Source organism: Telopea speciosissima, chromosome 3 (assembly GCF_018873765.1).
Source record: "Telopea speciosissima isolate NSW1024214 ecotype Mountain lineage chromosome 3, Tspe_v1, whole genome shotgun sequence".
Lineage (NCBI taxonomy): Eukaryota > Viridiplantae > Streptophyta > Magnoliopsida > Proteales > Proteaceae > Telopea > Telopea speciosissima.
In genome coordinates, this window is record NC_057918.1 from 56,741,249 (window position 1) to 56,755,437 (window position 14,189).

The 14,189-nt window shown below is 38.4% G+C and overlaps 1 protein-coding gene across 7 annotated transcripts in view; it reads right to left on the minus strand.

Annotated features, from left to right (window-relative positions):
• Positions 1-371: 371 nt before the first annotated feature.
• The window catches only part of LOC122657030 (protein XAP5 CIRCADIAN TIMEKEEPER-like), a 46,907-nt gene continuing 33,089 nt past the window's right edge, over positions 372-14,189 (minus strand). For 5 of the 7 annotated variants that reach the window (XM_043851776.1, XM_043851770.1, XM_043851774.1 and 2 more), the window contains 8 exons: positions 8,851-8,923; positions 8,649-8,725; positions 8,503-8,564; positions 8,264-8,395; positions 8,114-8,167; positions 7,841-7,906; positions 6,482-6,556; positions 372-487 (listed from right to left, as the gene is read on the minus strand). In XM_043851776.1, the coding sequence (XP_043707711.1) occupies positions 437-487; positions 6,482-6,556; positions 7,841-7,906; positions 8,114-8,167; positions 8,264-8,395; positions 8,503-8,564; positions 8,649-8,725; positions 8,851-8,923 (590 nt within the window). In that variant the 3' untranslated portion in view covers positions 372-436. The remainder of the gene's footprint in view (positions 488-6,481; positions 6,557-7,840; positions 7,907-8,113; positions 8,168-8,263; positions 8,396-8,502; positions 8,565-8,648; positions 8,726-8,850; positions 8,924-14,189) is intronic. The other 2 variants (XM_043851772.1, XM_043851773.1) reach the window with 2 other exon arrangements.

The following is a 14,189-nucleotide window of genomic DNA, read 5'->3' on the forward strand; positions in this document are numbered from 1 at the left end:
GAGTAGTATTTGGAGAAAGGATGTTGTAAGCTCTTGCTATTTTCTTTAAGCCACATTTCGCAGGATTTGAGGATACATGGATTTTCCAATTCGAATAATTTCCTCAACCCTTATTGCACATCCAAACATGAAATTGGATTTAAAGGACAAAATTTAAATCCAAACCATGAAATCCTGCAATTCAAACACACCCTTAAGATTGTAGAACAGATGAACAAAACAGAGAATTACTACCTCATTGAAGAGGGTAATGAAATGATCAGTCTGTAACAGATTCAGCTTCTTGTTCTTTTTTCATTTCCCCCTAAACATTACTTTTTACGAACCAGCAATGCATTCTAATGTTAAGTAACATGTAAGCCAACGTCTCAACAACACCCCCCCCCCCCCCAAACAAGAAAAAAAAAAAAACAGAATGAGAAAAAAGAAAACAACATCAATCCCCATGAATGGTATAACGCTCCCATTTCCTTGTTGGATCATAAATCTGCAACAATCAAGCCAGAATAATACGATTAGATGGGCTATTCACAACAAATATATTTTCATAACAACCAACTATAAATTTTAGGTGTCCTAAAAACTATTAGGTTGCAATTCCTATTTAAAACATGAAACCACCAAAAAAAAAAGTGGCATTAAACCCACCAAAAAACATGACACGAACATATTGGTTGGCATGCCAATCATAACTATAGTTCATTCAGGGAAGAGAAAAACACAATGGCAGATGTGTCGGGAGCATGGAACAAAATCTCGGTCTAAACGTGTTGTTTCGACCAAGATATCTCGTTGTCGCAAGTTTCCGAGACAAGATAAGGGGGAACTTTAAAAAATACCAGGTTTCGTTTTGGTTTTGCATGTTTCGACTGAAACAGTAGTTTCGGTCGAAATATGGTTAAACCAACTTGAACCAGCCTTATAAAATACTCCATTTTGACCAAGACATGCTCATTTCGACTTAGTTTTGACAGAAACTCCCTCAACTCGTAGGTTTCGACTAGGAGAGCCTAGTTTGGGCCACATTTTTGCATGTCTTCGCTCAACTTTGACAAATCTTGCATCTAAGAGCTGGTGTTTGCATCCTAGAGTGGTGTTTCAACCTTCAATCAAAAAGGTAATAGTGTTCTTGTACTTTTTTAGGAAATATATGGTAGAATCCTTTCAAATTTATATATGTGAGCTAAAAATCTATGACTCTACTGAGCCAGATTTTTTTTTTTGGTAGCTGAATTATATTTTTTATTTTCTGTTTTATAAATTCTATTTTCCTACAACATATATTTGAACAAAAATATGTCATATATATTGGAGTATGTTCAACCTTATACACTTCAAAAGGCAGAACCGATTGGATGCAAAGAGACTAGAAGACTTTGTATATGTGCATTATAATATGAGATTGAGAGAGGAGCACATATGAATGAGTATGAAACATGATAGAAGCCCAATTGAGTTGGCAGACATATTCCAAGTGGATGACGATGATGAGAATTCCCTTTATGAGTGGGTAAGGGATCGAGGTGAGCCTATATGAGATGACGATGGGGGTTGACCCAACAACCATATTGCTTCATAGATGGGTGTTGATGTTGATGAGTATATGGCAGCATATGGCAGAGTCCATTCGCAGACCCCACGTCCATGCGAGCCACATTCTGGTAGTAGTGGAGCTGATGATAATGACTGGTCCCATTCCTCAGATGTTACTCAAGCACCTACCCAGACTCAGGGCCATGATGATGAGGACTGGTGGGGTGGTATGAGGACTGGTGGGTATTATGATGATAATCCCAGATTAGATTTCTAATGCAATGAGGATCAGATGTTTCAACAACACGAGGCAGATCTAAAGTCAGATCCACAGAGATTCACAGAGGAGAGTCAGTTTACTCATGCAACACAAGATGAGAATCATGGTGCACGTACCTACAGTCGACGTCCTGGCAAGCATGGACTTGGACCTTCTGATGAAGAATCTGGGATGGATATATCTAGCCTGCCTAGAACTATGGAAGCCTTGAGTTTGGGGGAGACAAGGATCTGGATATTGGCAGGCACCATCCTTCAAAGTAGAGACCCCTAGTCCAACAAACATCATGATAGTGGCTCGAGAGTGTTGGATCACCATCATAAGGTGGGTATGGACCATATGGTAGATATGTTGGTGGACCATCCTTCGAGAGCACCGGTTCATTTGGATATGGGAGTAGTCATGATACATCTGCTGCTACAAAGGGATATGGGGATGGGTCAGGTGCTGGGTCATCCTTTGTCAACAGTATCTTCGGGTATCCATCCCAGTCATCTTTGCCGGCTCCACCTTCTTACACTCTAGGTGATCCCCTACCTAGATTGGGATATATCTCAATCAAGTTGATGATGGGGCTTATCCATAGTTGTCATGGCGTCGCCATGGCGTCATATCGGTGGAGATGGGTGCATATCGACCAACGATATGGGTGAGTCAAGAATGTCGACCAATATGGCCCTCATGGCGTCACTATGGTGCTGCCATGGACGCCATACCACGACATATGGCCATATCAGGCAATATTTTTGTTTCAGATTATAATAAAATTAACCATTTAAGAATTGATGTTTTTTCCCTAATGTGTATTGGAAGTGTAACATTTAAAGTTACACATGCAATAAACATTAACATAAAAAAGCATTAAACACTAATACACTATACCCTAACTCCCTAAGTTGGGAAAAATAGAAATCGAAAACAGAATCTTCTTCGGCTTGACACTTCGACAGTGACGGTGATGCAGTTCTTCAAACCCCTCTTCAGTGACTCTCGGCCTCCTTCCTCGGCTCCGGTGAGTACTCCGAGCTCCGACAACCTCTTCAAGCAGGTAAGTAAAGTGCCTTTTGTATATTATTTTTTTATTTGGTTCTTCTCCTCCCAGTCCTCCGGCGACTATTCTCAGTCTCAGCAAATTTTTTTTCTTGTATGAGTATATCACACTCGACTGTTGTCACACCACTCACCACCACCACTCTCACTCACTCACGCACACACACGCAACGAGAGAGAGAGAGAGAGAGTCCTCTACTTCACTTCTGGCGACTCCTGTTCTCCTTTTTTTTTAATAGGTAATATTCACAGGTTAGCCTATCATTTGATTTTTAAACTTTATTATCATATTTAGTGTTGATATCAAAGTATTTTATATTTGATAGACTAATCCATGATTTCATATACACTAATGGATATTACACTTCCATGAATTAAACCATATTAGTACACTTTCATGTTGATTTTTGTTGTTATAGGGTTATATTATAGCATACTAAATGACATTTAAAATATGAAAAATAAAAAATAAAACATGGTCACGCCATTGCGTTGCCATGGAGGGCAACTTGTCGACATATCGATTAGACACCCCTCCACCGACTTAGATTGTCGTGACGACATGACAACTATGGGCTTATCAATGGACAGTTATGGACTATCAGAACAATTGGGCCCAAAACATGTCATGGGATACATATATGGTGCATTTAGAGGAACGGCTTCCCAATCTTCAATCGTACGCAGCTCGTGGATTAGACCCACCAAGAAACTCCGCATAAAATTGAGAAAGGAGCAGCTTAATGTTTTATTTGGATAATATGTATTATACTATTATTCAGAGTTCTTGTACTTTAACTTTATGTGAAATAAGTATTTATAAATTATAATACCAGTTTAGTGTATCATTCAGTGTACATTAGTAAAACTTGGGTCAATAACCACAAGTACCATTTTGAATGGATTTTTTTTTTTTTTGAGAAAATAGTTCATGCATTGTGTTTAAAATGTCAAAAGTAGGTTGTATGCAAAAAATAAGACTTAAAAGAACAATTTCTGGGCCTCGAAACCACTGTTTCGAGTTGGCTGGCAAAAAGTACCAGGTTTTGACCTGGTTTCGATAGGTTTCGACCATATCTCGGTTTCAGCCAGGTCGAAACCCAAGATCTTGAACCTTGGTCGGGAATCATTTAAGGTGAAATACCATCACAATTTTGGACCATACTAGTAAGCTTACAATATTTAAACAGCTTTCCCTGTTGTACACCCAAACTGCTTTTCTTTTGTCACTTAATAATTCTTTTACAAAGATAGTTCTTATGTATAAAGAGAGAGGGGTGATCCAGCGGTGTGATAGCCAGAAGCCCATGGTTGCCTCCCTTTTCTTCCACATGGCTAGATGTTGATACCCAAACTTTGTTGACATGTCCACGTCCACATCTTAAACATGGCTTAAGTTTCAGCTTGATCCATGATCACCAAATGTCAGAATAATACTTCAACTTTTGCTTGTTTTGAGAATAGGGATGGTATAGAAAATGACAGGAAAGCCCCAGATATGGTAGCCCATACAGTTGACTAGTTAATAATTGAAAAGCCAATGACATTCACCATGTTGGCCTATTTGGGGGATTTCCATTTGCCAATGATCAGAAGACCCTACAAAGTATAAACGATCCAGAGACCCTAATAGGTTCTAAATCACCTAAGGCTTAGGAATTCAGAAATCCCTTAGAAAAACCAGAATCGCAATGACGGTTTAGAAACCAGATTAGGAAGAATTTCAATAAATTCAACTCAGCAACTCTGTTAGGCCCCAAACTCTAGCCGAGGATCAAAACCATGCAAATTGGGTTTTCTAGGGGTTCTCTGTCGAGACCAGTGAGAGTAGCGAGATCTCGACTGGACTCGGTCGAGAACTGCACATTTTATATGGGCCAGGAACATAAGTGAACCGAGATCCTGATCTCGACCGAGATCTCAGCCGAGATAATGTAAACCAGCCATTTTGCCACTCATCTCGTCTCACCTTTCCAAAAAAGCAAGATATTAGCAAGATCTCGCCGAGTTCTTGTTCCATGCTTCTTGCAATCTCTAAATCTTTCCATGAGTCTTCTAATTAGGTAAATAGCTTCCGTCGTGGATTTTCCTGGCATAAAACCAAATTGGTTCTTCGTAATAGCAGTTTCTTGTCTCAAGTGGGTTTCAATAACCCTCTCCCATAATCTCATAGTATGACTCATTAGTTTTATGCCTCTATAGTTATTGCAGCTCCGAATATCACCTTTATTTTTGCAAATCGGAACCATGGTGCTTCTCCATTCATCTGGCATTTTCCTTGTGCTCATAATCTTATTAAAAAAACTTGGTTAGCCAAGATAAACCACAAACTCCAAAAACTCTTCCATACTTCTATTGGGATCTCATTTGGGCCTTCTGCCTTGGCTACTTTCATCCTCCTTAAAGCTTCTCTTACTTCAGACACTCTAATTCTTCGCATATATCAACGATATGAAATGCCTTGATGGGTAATGCAGATTCCGAAAAGCTATTATTACTCAAAGTATCTTTATTTAATGGGCTGCAGAAATAATCATCCCACCTCTTCTTAATGTCGTCATTCCTTATTAATTCTAAACCATCTTCAATTTTAATACATCTAACATGGTCAAGATCTCTACTCTTCCTTTCCCTTACTTTAGCTATCTTATAAATGGCTTTTTCCCCTTCCTTTGTGCTCAGATTGTTATAAAGATCTCCATATATCTTTGCCCTTACTTTTCCCACAATCGTCTTAGCTTCATTTCTGGCAAATTTATACCTTTGTAGGTCTTCTATATCCTTAGTCATTTGCCATGCCTTAAAACTAGCTTTCTTAGTCTTAATGGTTATTTGAATCTCATCATCCCACCACCAAGTCTCTATAAAGGAATGACATTCTCCATTTGATTCGCCTAGAACATCTCTAGCAAAGTTATTAATACAAGTAGTCATCTCATTCCACATCGTATTAGTGTCTCCCTCGAAGTCCCACTTTCCTTGTTTGACCACTTCGTCAGTAAATGATTTCAAAGTATCTCCTTTTCAGCCCCACCACCTTATCCTAGGGCAAATAAGCTCACTTTTCTTATGATTCTGTGTAGTGAGGCGCATATCCATGACCACTAATCCAACTCAAACACTTCAAAGACACTAATTTCGTGTACTAACTTTACCCCCATTTTATGGGACTTATAAATTAGGCCCATTATAATAAAACCAATGAAAATAAAGGGGTAACCTATAATATAACCACCCAAAGCTTAATATCAGCCCATTGGACTGCCAGATGCTCAATGGGGGCCTTCTAACTTACAAATAGAAATCCATACAGGATTAATGTCTAATGCAACTACATCAGACCCAGCCCCCTGAGGCAGAAATAGGTGAGGTTGTAGTCAATGAACTTTTTCCTATGAAGGCATTTTCTGTAAAAGTTTCATTCATAGGTACAAAATTAGTATATTTCAGCATCCAACAGTTCAATTACATGTGTATTACATGGTAATTAAAACCATGGTCATCACAGACTGAAAACAATTAAACTCTTTTCTGCAAGCTTAAATAAACTACACTGAGGTATGTGCAATGCATGTGGTAAATACAGACATGAGACAGAGAGAGAGAGAGAGCGCAAACCTCCCATCTTGAAGCAGGGAAGATATGCTTATTCTTCTCGTACCAATGCCTCTCCACCACCTTTCCAGCATGGGACTGTTTCAATACATGAGACAAGAAGATGAGTTTACCATCCAACTTTTTCCCTTCTCTTTTGCACGGTGCGGGAAAGAGGGCGATAGCAAAGCTGGTGACTGGTTAGCCGTCCTGGTTAGGCAGATTTTGAGCCCAGGTCTGTAGTTTGTGCCTTCATTTTTTACCTACTTCATAATATCACACCATAATGCAACCAACTTAAATTTATGGGGTTGGCAGTTGCCACCACGGGCAGCAAATGCCAAGCACATGATTGTGCACAATGAGACGCACATGCATGAACACACATACTCATTGACAGGTTTGCAATACAGATAATGGTGAAACATGCACCCAACAGTTGTTGTAACACAACTAAAGGGTCTAAATATTTCCCAATCTACTATTCTACCTCCCTCACCTGTGAAGATTGCATAGAATAACCCATAGCATATATTTATAGTATATAATAATGCTTTTACTCTTATTTAGTCAGTTTTTTTTATTTGAGGGGGAGGGGATATGAAGATATGGTGTTTGCACTAACTCAATAGCGGAGCTTAGAGCGGTGAGGGATGGTTTGCAGCTTTGCAAGGAGTTAGGTTTGGTTGATCTGACGGTTAACTCAGATTCTGCTTCCTCGGTTAGGATGATTAACCTGAAAAAGTGTAACTTATGGAAGGGCTGGTACTGGTTCCAGGAGATCTTGACTCTAGTTTCCCATACTTGGGCTAGGGTGACCTTTGCTTATCATGAAAGTAACAGAGCGGCTGATTGGTTGGCTAGTCTAGCTTGTAATACTGGGTCCTCTTGCACTTTCCACCAGGGCAGCCTGCCCTTGGGGGAACTTCAAAGAATCCTTAGGGAAGACAAGGCAGGACTGCCTGTTCTCAGACACTAATTCTTTGTGGTTTTGTTATTTCATCTGTATGGGGTTGGAGAGATTTCGCTTAGAGAGGCCTTAACGAACCTTGTGCTCCTTGGGTTGGGGTAAGGTGGTATGTCCCCCCCCCCCCCCCTTGTATTCTTTCATTCTTTTTGGAAATTAATAAAATGCTAGGGGCTGGCCCGGGTCCCAGGTAATGTTCGGGTAAAAAAAAAAAAAAAAAACAGATATGAAATTGGTTTCATTTGGTATGTTGAAGCCTCTATCAATTTTCTCTATTATTGTAAGCCACTTTTAAGTTCCATGTTTACATCATGCCATGCTTAAAATGACTTTCTAAATGCAATCAGAGAAAAACCATCACCAGAAAAAAAAAAAGAAAAAAAAAGGGGGGGGGGTGGGGGGAACAAGAAATTTACCTCATCCTTCTCTATTGTCGCATCAGCAATTGTCCGAACATCCTCATGAACATCGAAATGGAAAAGCTGTTTAGAACGAAGGAAACAGGGAAACATGCTAAGAACCATTGCAAGTACATCCCACCCTAGAAAAAAGTTAGGAGAAGCTTTAAGAGCAACCCAATAGGTAGGACAAATCAGAAGCAATTATATATGGGCTTTTGCTTTTACAAAAATATATAGAGATCACTCCCAAAAAAAAATTTCCTGAAAAGATTATTTAAAGAGCATTACCGGCCCGCTTTTGCCTCTGGCTTTGTTGACAATTAGTTCATAGAAACTATGTTGCTGAACTTCCAAGATTCATGGAAAGTAAAGAAGCAAGATTAGTTATTATATGTTCAAATCCTTATGTGAAAAAATTCATTTATGAAATGTACTCACATGGGGAATTATTAAATCTTCCTTGACATAAAGCAAGTTCTCTACTGAGGTGGTTCGGATCTCTCGGAACTCAGGTGCAAGTTGCTGCTGAACAGCCCGAAGAAACTCTCCTATGGTATCACCTTTTCGTGCCTGAACAATAAAAGACAACTGATGCTCATAAGAAGGCCAATAAAGAGAAAGTCAAACATTGAGCAATGAATCAAATATAATACTTAAAGGATTTACTCTCTACTGACCTGAATCACACGCCTATGGCCTGCTCCATCCCAGTAACTGTAAGTAATTTCAAGGGGCTCATCTGAAACACAAGAAGAAACTAATTCAACACAGAGTTGTCTTAACACTATGACAGAATACAATGGAATTAGAATTGCAGAATTACTTCGGATCTGTTCCTGCTCACGAAGCCACTGTTTCCGCAACCTTTCCCGTTCAGCCTGTTCCTCTGCTTCTCTCTCACTGAAAGATAATCCTCAGCACCCCTATGCTCACATGGTAAGCCCATTCTCAAAGATTAACAGGAAAAACCTAATTTGCTTTCAGTTAAAAATAAAAACACAACCAGCTAGAGGGAAATGCAATACCTATCTGGCAGAAAACTTGTCTCTACGGTTGGATCCTTGCCAAATTTCCCAAACCTCTTCAACTCATGTCCTTCTGAGCAGTCAGGAAAAAAAAACTGTAAGTTAATTTCTTGTGAGAGGTGAAAAGGAACTGAAAATTAATATAACAGAAAACATAGAATCCATAGAAACAATTCTAACGCCATGACATTGTGTTATTCACCAAAATGAACTTTATAGAAAAGTCAAAGACAGACGTTTAGATTTTCCTCTAAGCCAATTAGCCAAAGAGATATACTCATTTAATAGGCAAAAGTAAATTCTATTGGTACCCGTAATGGGCAAGCCCCAATTACAGGTCTATTACATTGAACATAGTTTAAGATCTCGCGATATATGGGTATCTCGGGCTGCTCGAGATATCTGAAATATGCTGAAATTTCGCCAAAATATAGTACTTTTTCTGCCATATTTCGGCAGTCCATCTCGGTGGGTTCTTGGCCATATTAAGGCCTGATACTTCATGTACACCCTTATTTAAGCTAAATAAACACATTTAAACCTTCATATTGCAAAAAAAAACTCAAAGTGGTGTTTTGGGTATGCACCCTTGATTGACAATACACGGTCGGACCCTGAGATATAAATAGTTAAATACACATTGTATAAGTACTCAAAGACATAATAATAAATTGAAAGAAAGTAATGAATCAAAAATAAAGTCAAATGTAGCCTGGGCTTTAAACTTTAAACTCAAAAATTTATAAGTGCATAAAGTCATTAGTTCAATACTCAATAATCAATACACAAAGTCAGAAGTTCACAAGTCAGAAGTCACAACTCACAACTCACAACTCACACGACTCACAAGTCACAACTGTCATGAAACAAATCCTAATAATAATTGCTATGCCTTCCTGGATTGACGCCACTCATGCTTCGCTGGAGTCAACGTCCATTGCTCTCTGTCTGAAGGACATACGTGGACCATGGTATAGTTGCAGAGAAGAAACAACTCTTGAACTTAGTAATTTCAAAAAAATTAGTTTTAAAGAAAAAGGATTTACCTTAAATAGTGAAAAATCCTTGGAGGATGTGCTTGGATGAGGCTCCGACGTGTTTCCGGTGACAATCTGTCGAAAATGAGGATGAACAATGCTTAGATGATGCTTGGAAGAGTGGAAGAACAGGAAAAAATGAAGGATTTGGAGCTTTATGCAGGTCTCGGTCGATATATCGACTGAGACTTGCGAAATTTGAACTTTAAACCCAAGTCACGTGAGCCATTTAAGTTAAAAAGCCATATTTCGACGATATTTCGTGATATCTCGAAATATCGCCGATATCTCACGAAATATCGTCGAAATATGGTATATTTTCATTTCGACCAAGCATTTCGTCTCGGTAGGCTCAAGATTTCCGAAATATGCCGATATATCGGCGATATTTCGCGAAATCTTGAACCATGACATTGAAGGCATGAGATTAAGCAGTCAATGGATCGAGTTTAAACAATCCTTACTTTCCATTGCGCCAGGCCCTCTCTTACTACTGTGAAAGTAATCCACTTAGTATATGTCACAAAACTAACACACCTGGAGTGATTGAGAAACCTTTGGGTGGCACAAGGTTTTCCCGTTGGACTTTCGTATTAAGTCCAGTCCAGTAAGAGTTGTTTTTGCTCAGTTTCTTACACTTTCTTCATCAGATCATTGTTTTTAAGTTCTGATTTAAAGATTTCTTCTCTGTTCTACATTCGGGCTATATTTCCTTTGTTTCAGTCTTCTAAGAAGTATAGTCCCAGTCCTAGTGGGATTGGCAAATTTAATTTTCATTGGCATTTTTACCTAAAAATAATGAGTTGTGCCCCATTTAGGACCCAATAATCGTTTTTTGGCCTTTACGGATCCATGACTCTATACAAATGACTTTAATGTAAGACTAAAACCAGAGTAAACCTAATCCCAGGCAGGATCAAATAGAAAACCCTCCAGTAAATAAGAAATCATATGAGGGAACCAAGAGAACAATGGGAACTCAAATGAGGGAACAATTTCCTTGGTTGAAGTAACAAATAAAAACCCACAAATTTGTAACCTATTGAAGCAGCAATGACCTTGATATGGTAATCATCAAGAAATTGATATGAAAATGCAGAAAACCTAGGACCTGTAATCAGTAACCTTATAGAGGTGAAAAGAGAGAACAAAGAAGAGAAGAGTAGCTGCAATGGGAGGAGCCTTATATATTAGTTTGCTTCCTCCCTCAAGTATCTTATTTATAATAAAACCATTACAATCATAAAAGGAAAAGGAAACTAAACCTAATCTAAAATAGGTAACTAACTTAGACTAGGAAACTGACTCCTAACTCCTAACAATTAAAGACAAAAAACAATAAAGGAAACCATAATGGAATCAACCACAATAGGGACACTCCCCCTATCGTGGTACACTTCTCAACACTCCCCCTCAAGCTGGATTATACAAATAAGTAAAGAAAGAAGATCCAGCTTGAACTAAAGAAAAAAGAACTCCATAATAATGCTAACAAAAAATAAGTTGAAAGAAATCCCAGCAGCTTGTAGCACTCTTGAGATCGATTTGAACAAAATTAGGGATTCAAGAACCGAAGGAAGGGGATGGGGGAATGAGATGGGAATCTCACCCTAGGCCTCTCACCTATCCTATCTCAGGATTTCAACATTGTATAAGCAACTTTTCTATTCATTCAAAATTCGTGTACAATGTTGACCTCGCTTACAAACTTATATAGAAGACTCAAAAATAGACTTAAAAACTAAAAAGGAAAGGCCTAACCCTATCCTTAACTAATAAGGTAACCTAAATTGACTAGGAAGTGAAATAATAAAGAAAACAAAATCAAAATAGGACTCTAACCAAACTAATGAAGTAAATCCCGTTTTCCTACTTTCTACCCATATTTAGGCTTATTTAATTGGACAATTACAAAGAAAACCCATGGGATCAAAGGCCCAACACATACATAACCCAACCCAAAACTTATTTCCAATAAAATAAGCCCCTTAGATGACCTATCTGCATCAATTCTCCCCCAGTTAGAAAAAACTCGACCATGAGCTTTGGTATGTTAGGGACTAATCTTCACGTGGTGCACATCCGTATTCGATCCATAGCAAAATTCAGGCAGCTCCTCGATAATACAAATGCAATCGTATAGACAAGGAGGACGTTCTTCAAGGTACTTCAAGGCAAGGTTCTAAAACTCGGGTTTCGACTACGACAGCCAGAAAACGAGTTCATCTCGGTTTCGACCATATCTCGGTCAAAACTTGAGACTTTCTCCAGGCTAACTTGAACCTTGGTTTCGAGACCCAGAAGTTGGTTTTTTGCCCTGATTCTTGTTGTGCTGCCTATTTTTGACATTTTAAACTCAATCTATGCATTAGTTTCACATAGAGAACACTAAAAATATTACTTCTTGTTTTGATCCAAGTTTGATACTATATATTGTTCTTGGACATGTTATCAAATAAGGTTTGACCGGAACATAACTCCTTCAATATAAATGAGATTTAAGTAATCTTAGATTTGTTAGAAAGTTTTGTTTTGATAGCTTTACAATAAGTCTAAGATTGCTTAAATCTGATTTATATTGAAGGAATTATGTACTGTTCAAACTTAATTTGGTGTGCGCGAATGCTGTCAAAATCACTTTGAATGATTTTTTGGACATCAAAACAAATGAATATTTTACTGCACTTTTGGTTTTTAGCAATGTTTTGCCATATTGATATTTATGGAATTTTTAGATTTGAGAAAAACCCCAGCATTAGAAAGTTGAAAATTACACTTACCGTTGAAAATCCAATTTTTGTTCTTGAACTGGGAGGTTGACTTTTTTTCCTTTTGGAATTTGATTTTTTAACTATTTTTATTGGATTCAAATAGTGGGTATTTGCTTATTTATGAACAATATCTTAAGTAAATGAAACATTTACTTAAATGATATTAGACATAACTAAGTGTCTGTCCTGGTTTCTGACAGTTTCTAGCATAAATACCTGTCTGTCCAAGTTTCGAGCCAAGTTTCCCCTAGTTTCGATGGGGATATGTGTCGAAACCACCAAAATATGTTTGAAACTGGTCGAAACCATCAAAACCCGGTCGAATCCAGGGATTTTATAAAATCCCCCTTCAACTCGTCTCGGAAACCTGGGAAACCGAGTTAACTCGGTGGTTTCGACAGGTTTCGGTTGAGTTTTTGTTCCATGCTTCAGGGGAATAACAAACTTCACGTGCTCAGCTTCAACATCCTCATATGTATCCATGGGATCATCCACATATGTGTCAGCAACCATTTCAGCTTCAGACTCTTAACTCTTTCTGTAAAGGTGCTACATCTGATTCTTCACTAGCTATCACGAACTTCGTGTAAGGTAATACTAGTAACGGCTTTCCAACATGTTGTCCTTTACTCGTGATTGCACTTGTTTGTTGCTGAAGGATTTTATATTCCTCCTTTGCTGGTTGTTCCTCATGAATAGGCTTCAACAATTGTCGGCGCTTGGCTTCGGCAACCTTCAATTTTAGTTTCATGGTTGACACATTGAGTGGATTAAATACCAATGGTTTTCCCTTGAAATCAAAGACATATTGGTTCTTGGTACCTCCCACCAGCCCGTTATTGTCATACATCCATGGTTATCTAAGTAAGACATTAGTCAATACCATGGGTATGAATCTAGGGTTTAGAGTGGGAGGATGGAGCTAGGGTTTGGATCGAGTGTTAATGGGGCAGAGATGGAAATTCGATCCTATTTTTGTGTGGTCTTGATGGTTGGATTGGTCTGTGCAAGTTTTAAGTTATGGAAAAATTAAAAAACAAAGGGGGTAACGCTAGGGTTTGGACTGTGAGAGAATTAGAAGAATGGTTAGGGTTGGAATGAGTCAAACTCACTATTGTTGCAGAATTTCCTTGGTAGCAGCTTGTTTGATTGAAATACTTGAATAAAAATCCAAACATGAACTAGAACTTGAAAGTAGATATTCAAATAACCACCCAGGCTTCACACCGCAAGGTGTCGATCGGATCAAACACCAATCCCACCAACGAACCACCTGGGCTTCCCACTGCAAGGTGTCAATCAGATCAAACACCGATCCCACCAACCTTGATCAAACACAAGACAAAAATCTTCAATAGAGAAGAGCAGCAAAAGCTTTTCATTAATATCAAAATTCGTGTTCAATACTTGCACCCCTTACAACCTTATATAAAAGACTCAAAAAATAGACTCCTCAACTAAAAAGGAAAGGCCTAACCCAATCCTTAATCTATTAGGTAACCTAAACTGACTTGGAAAGTGAAATAACAAA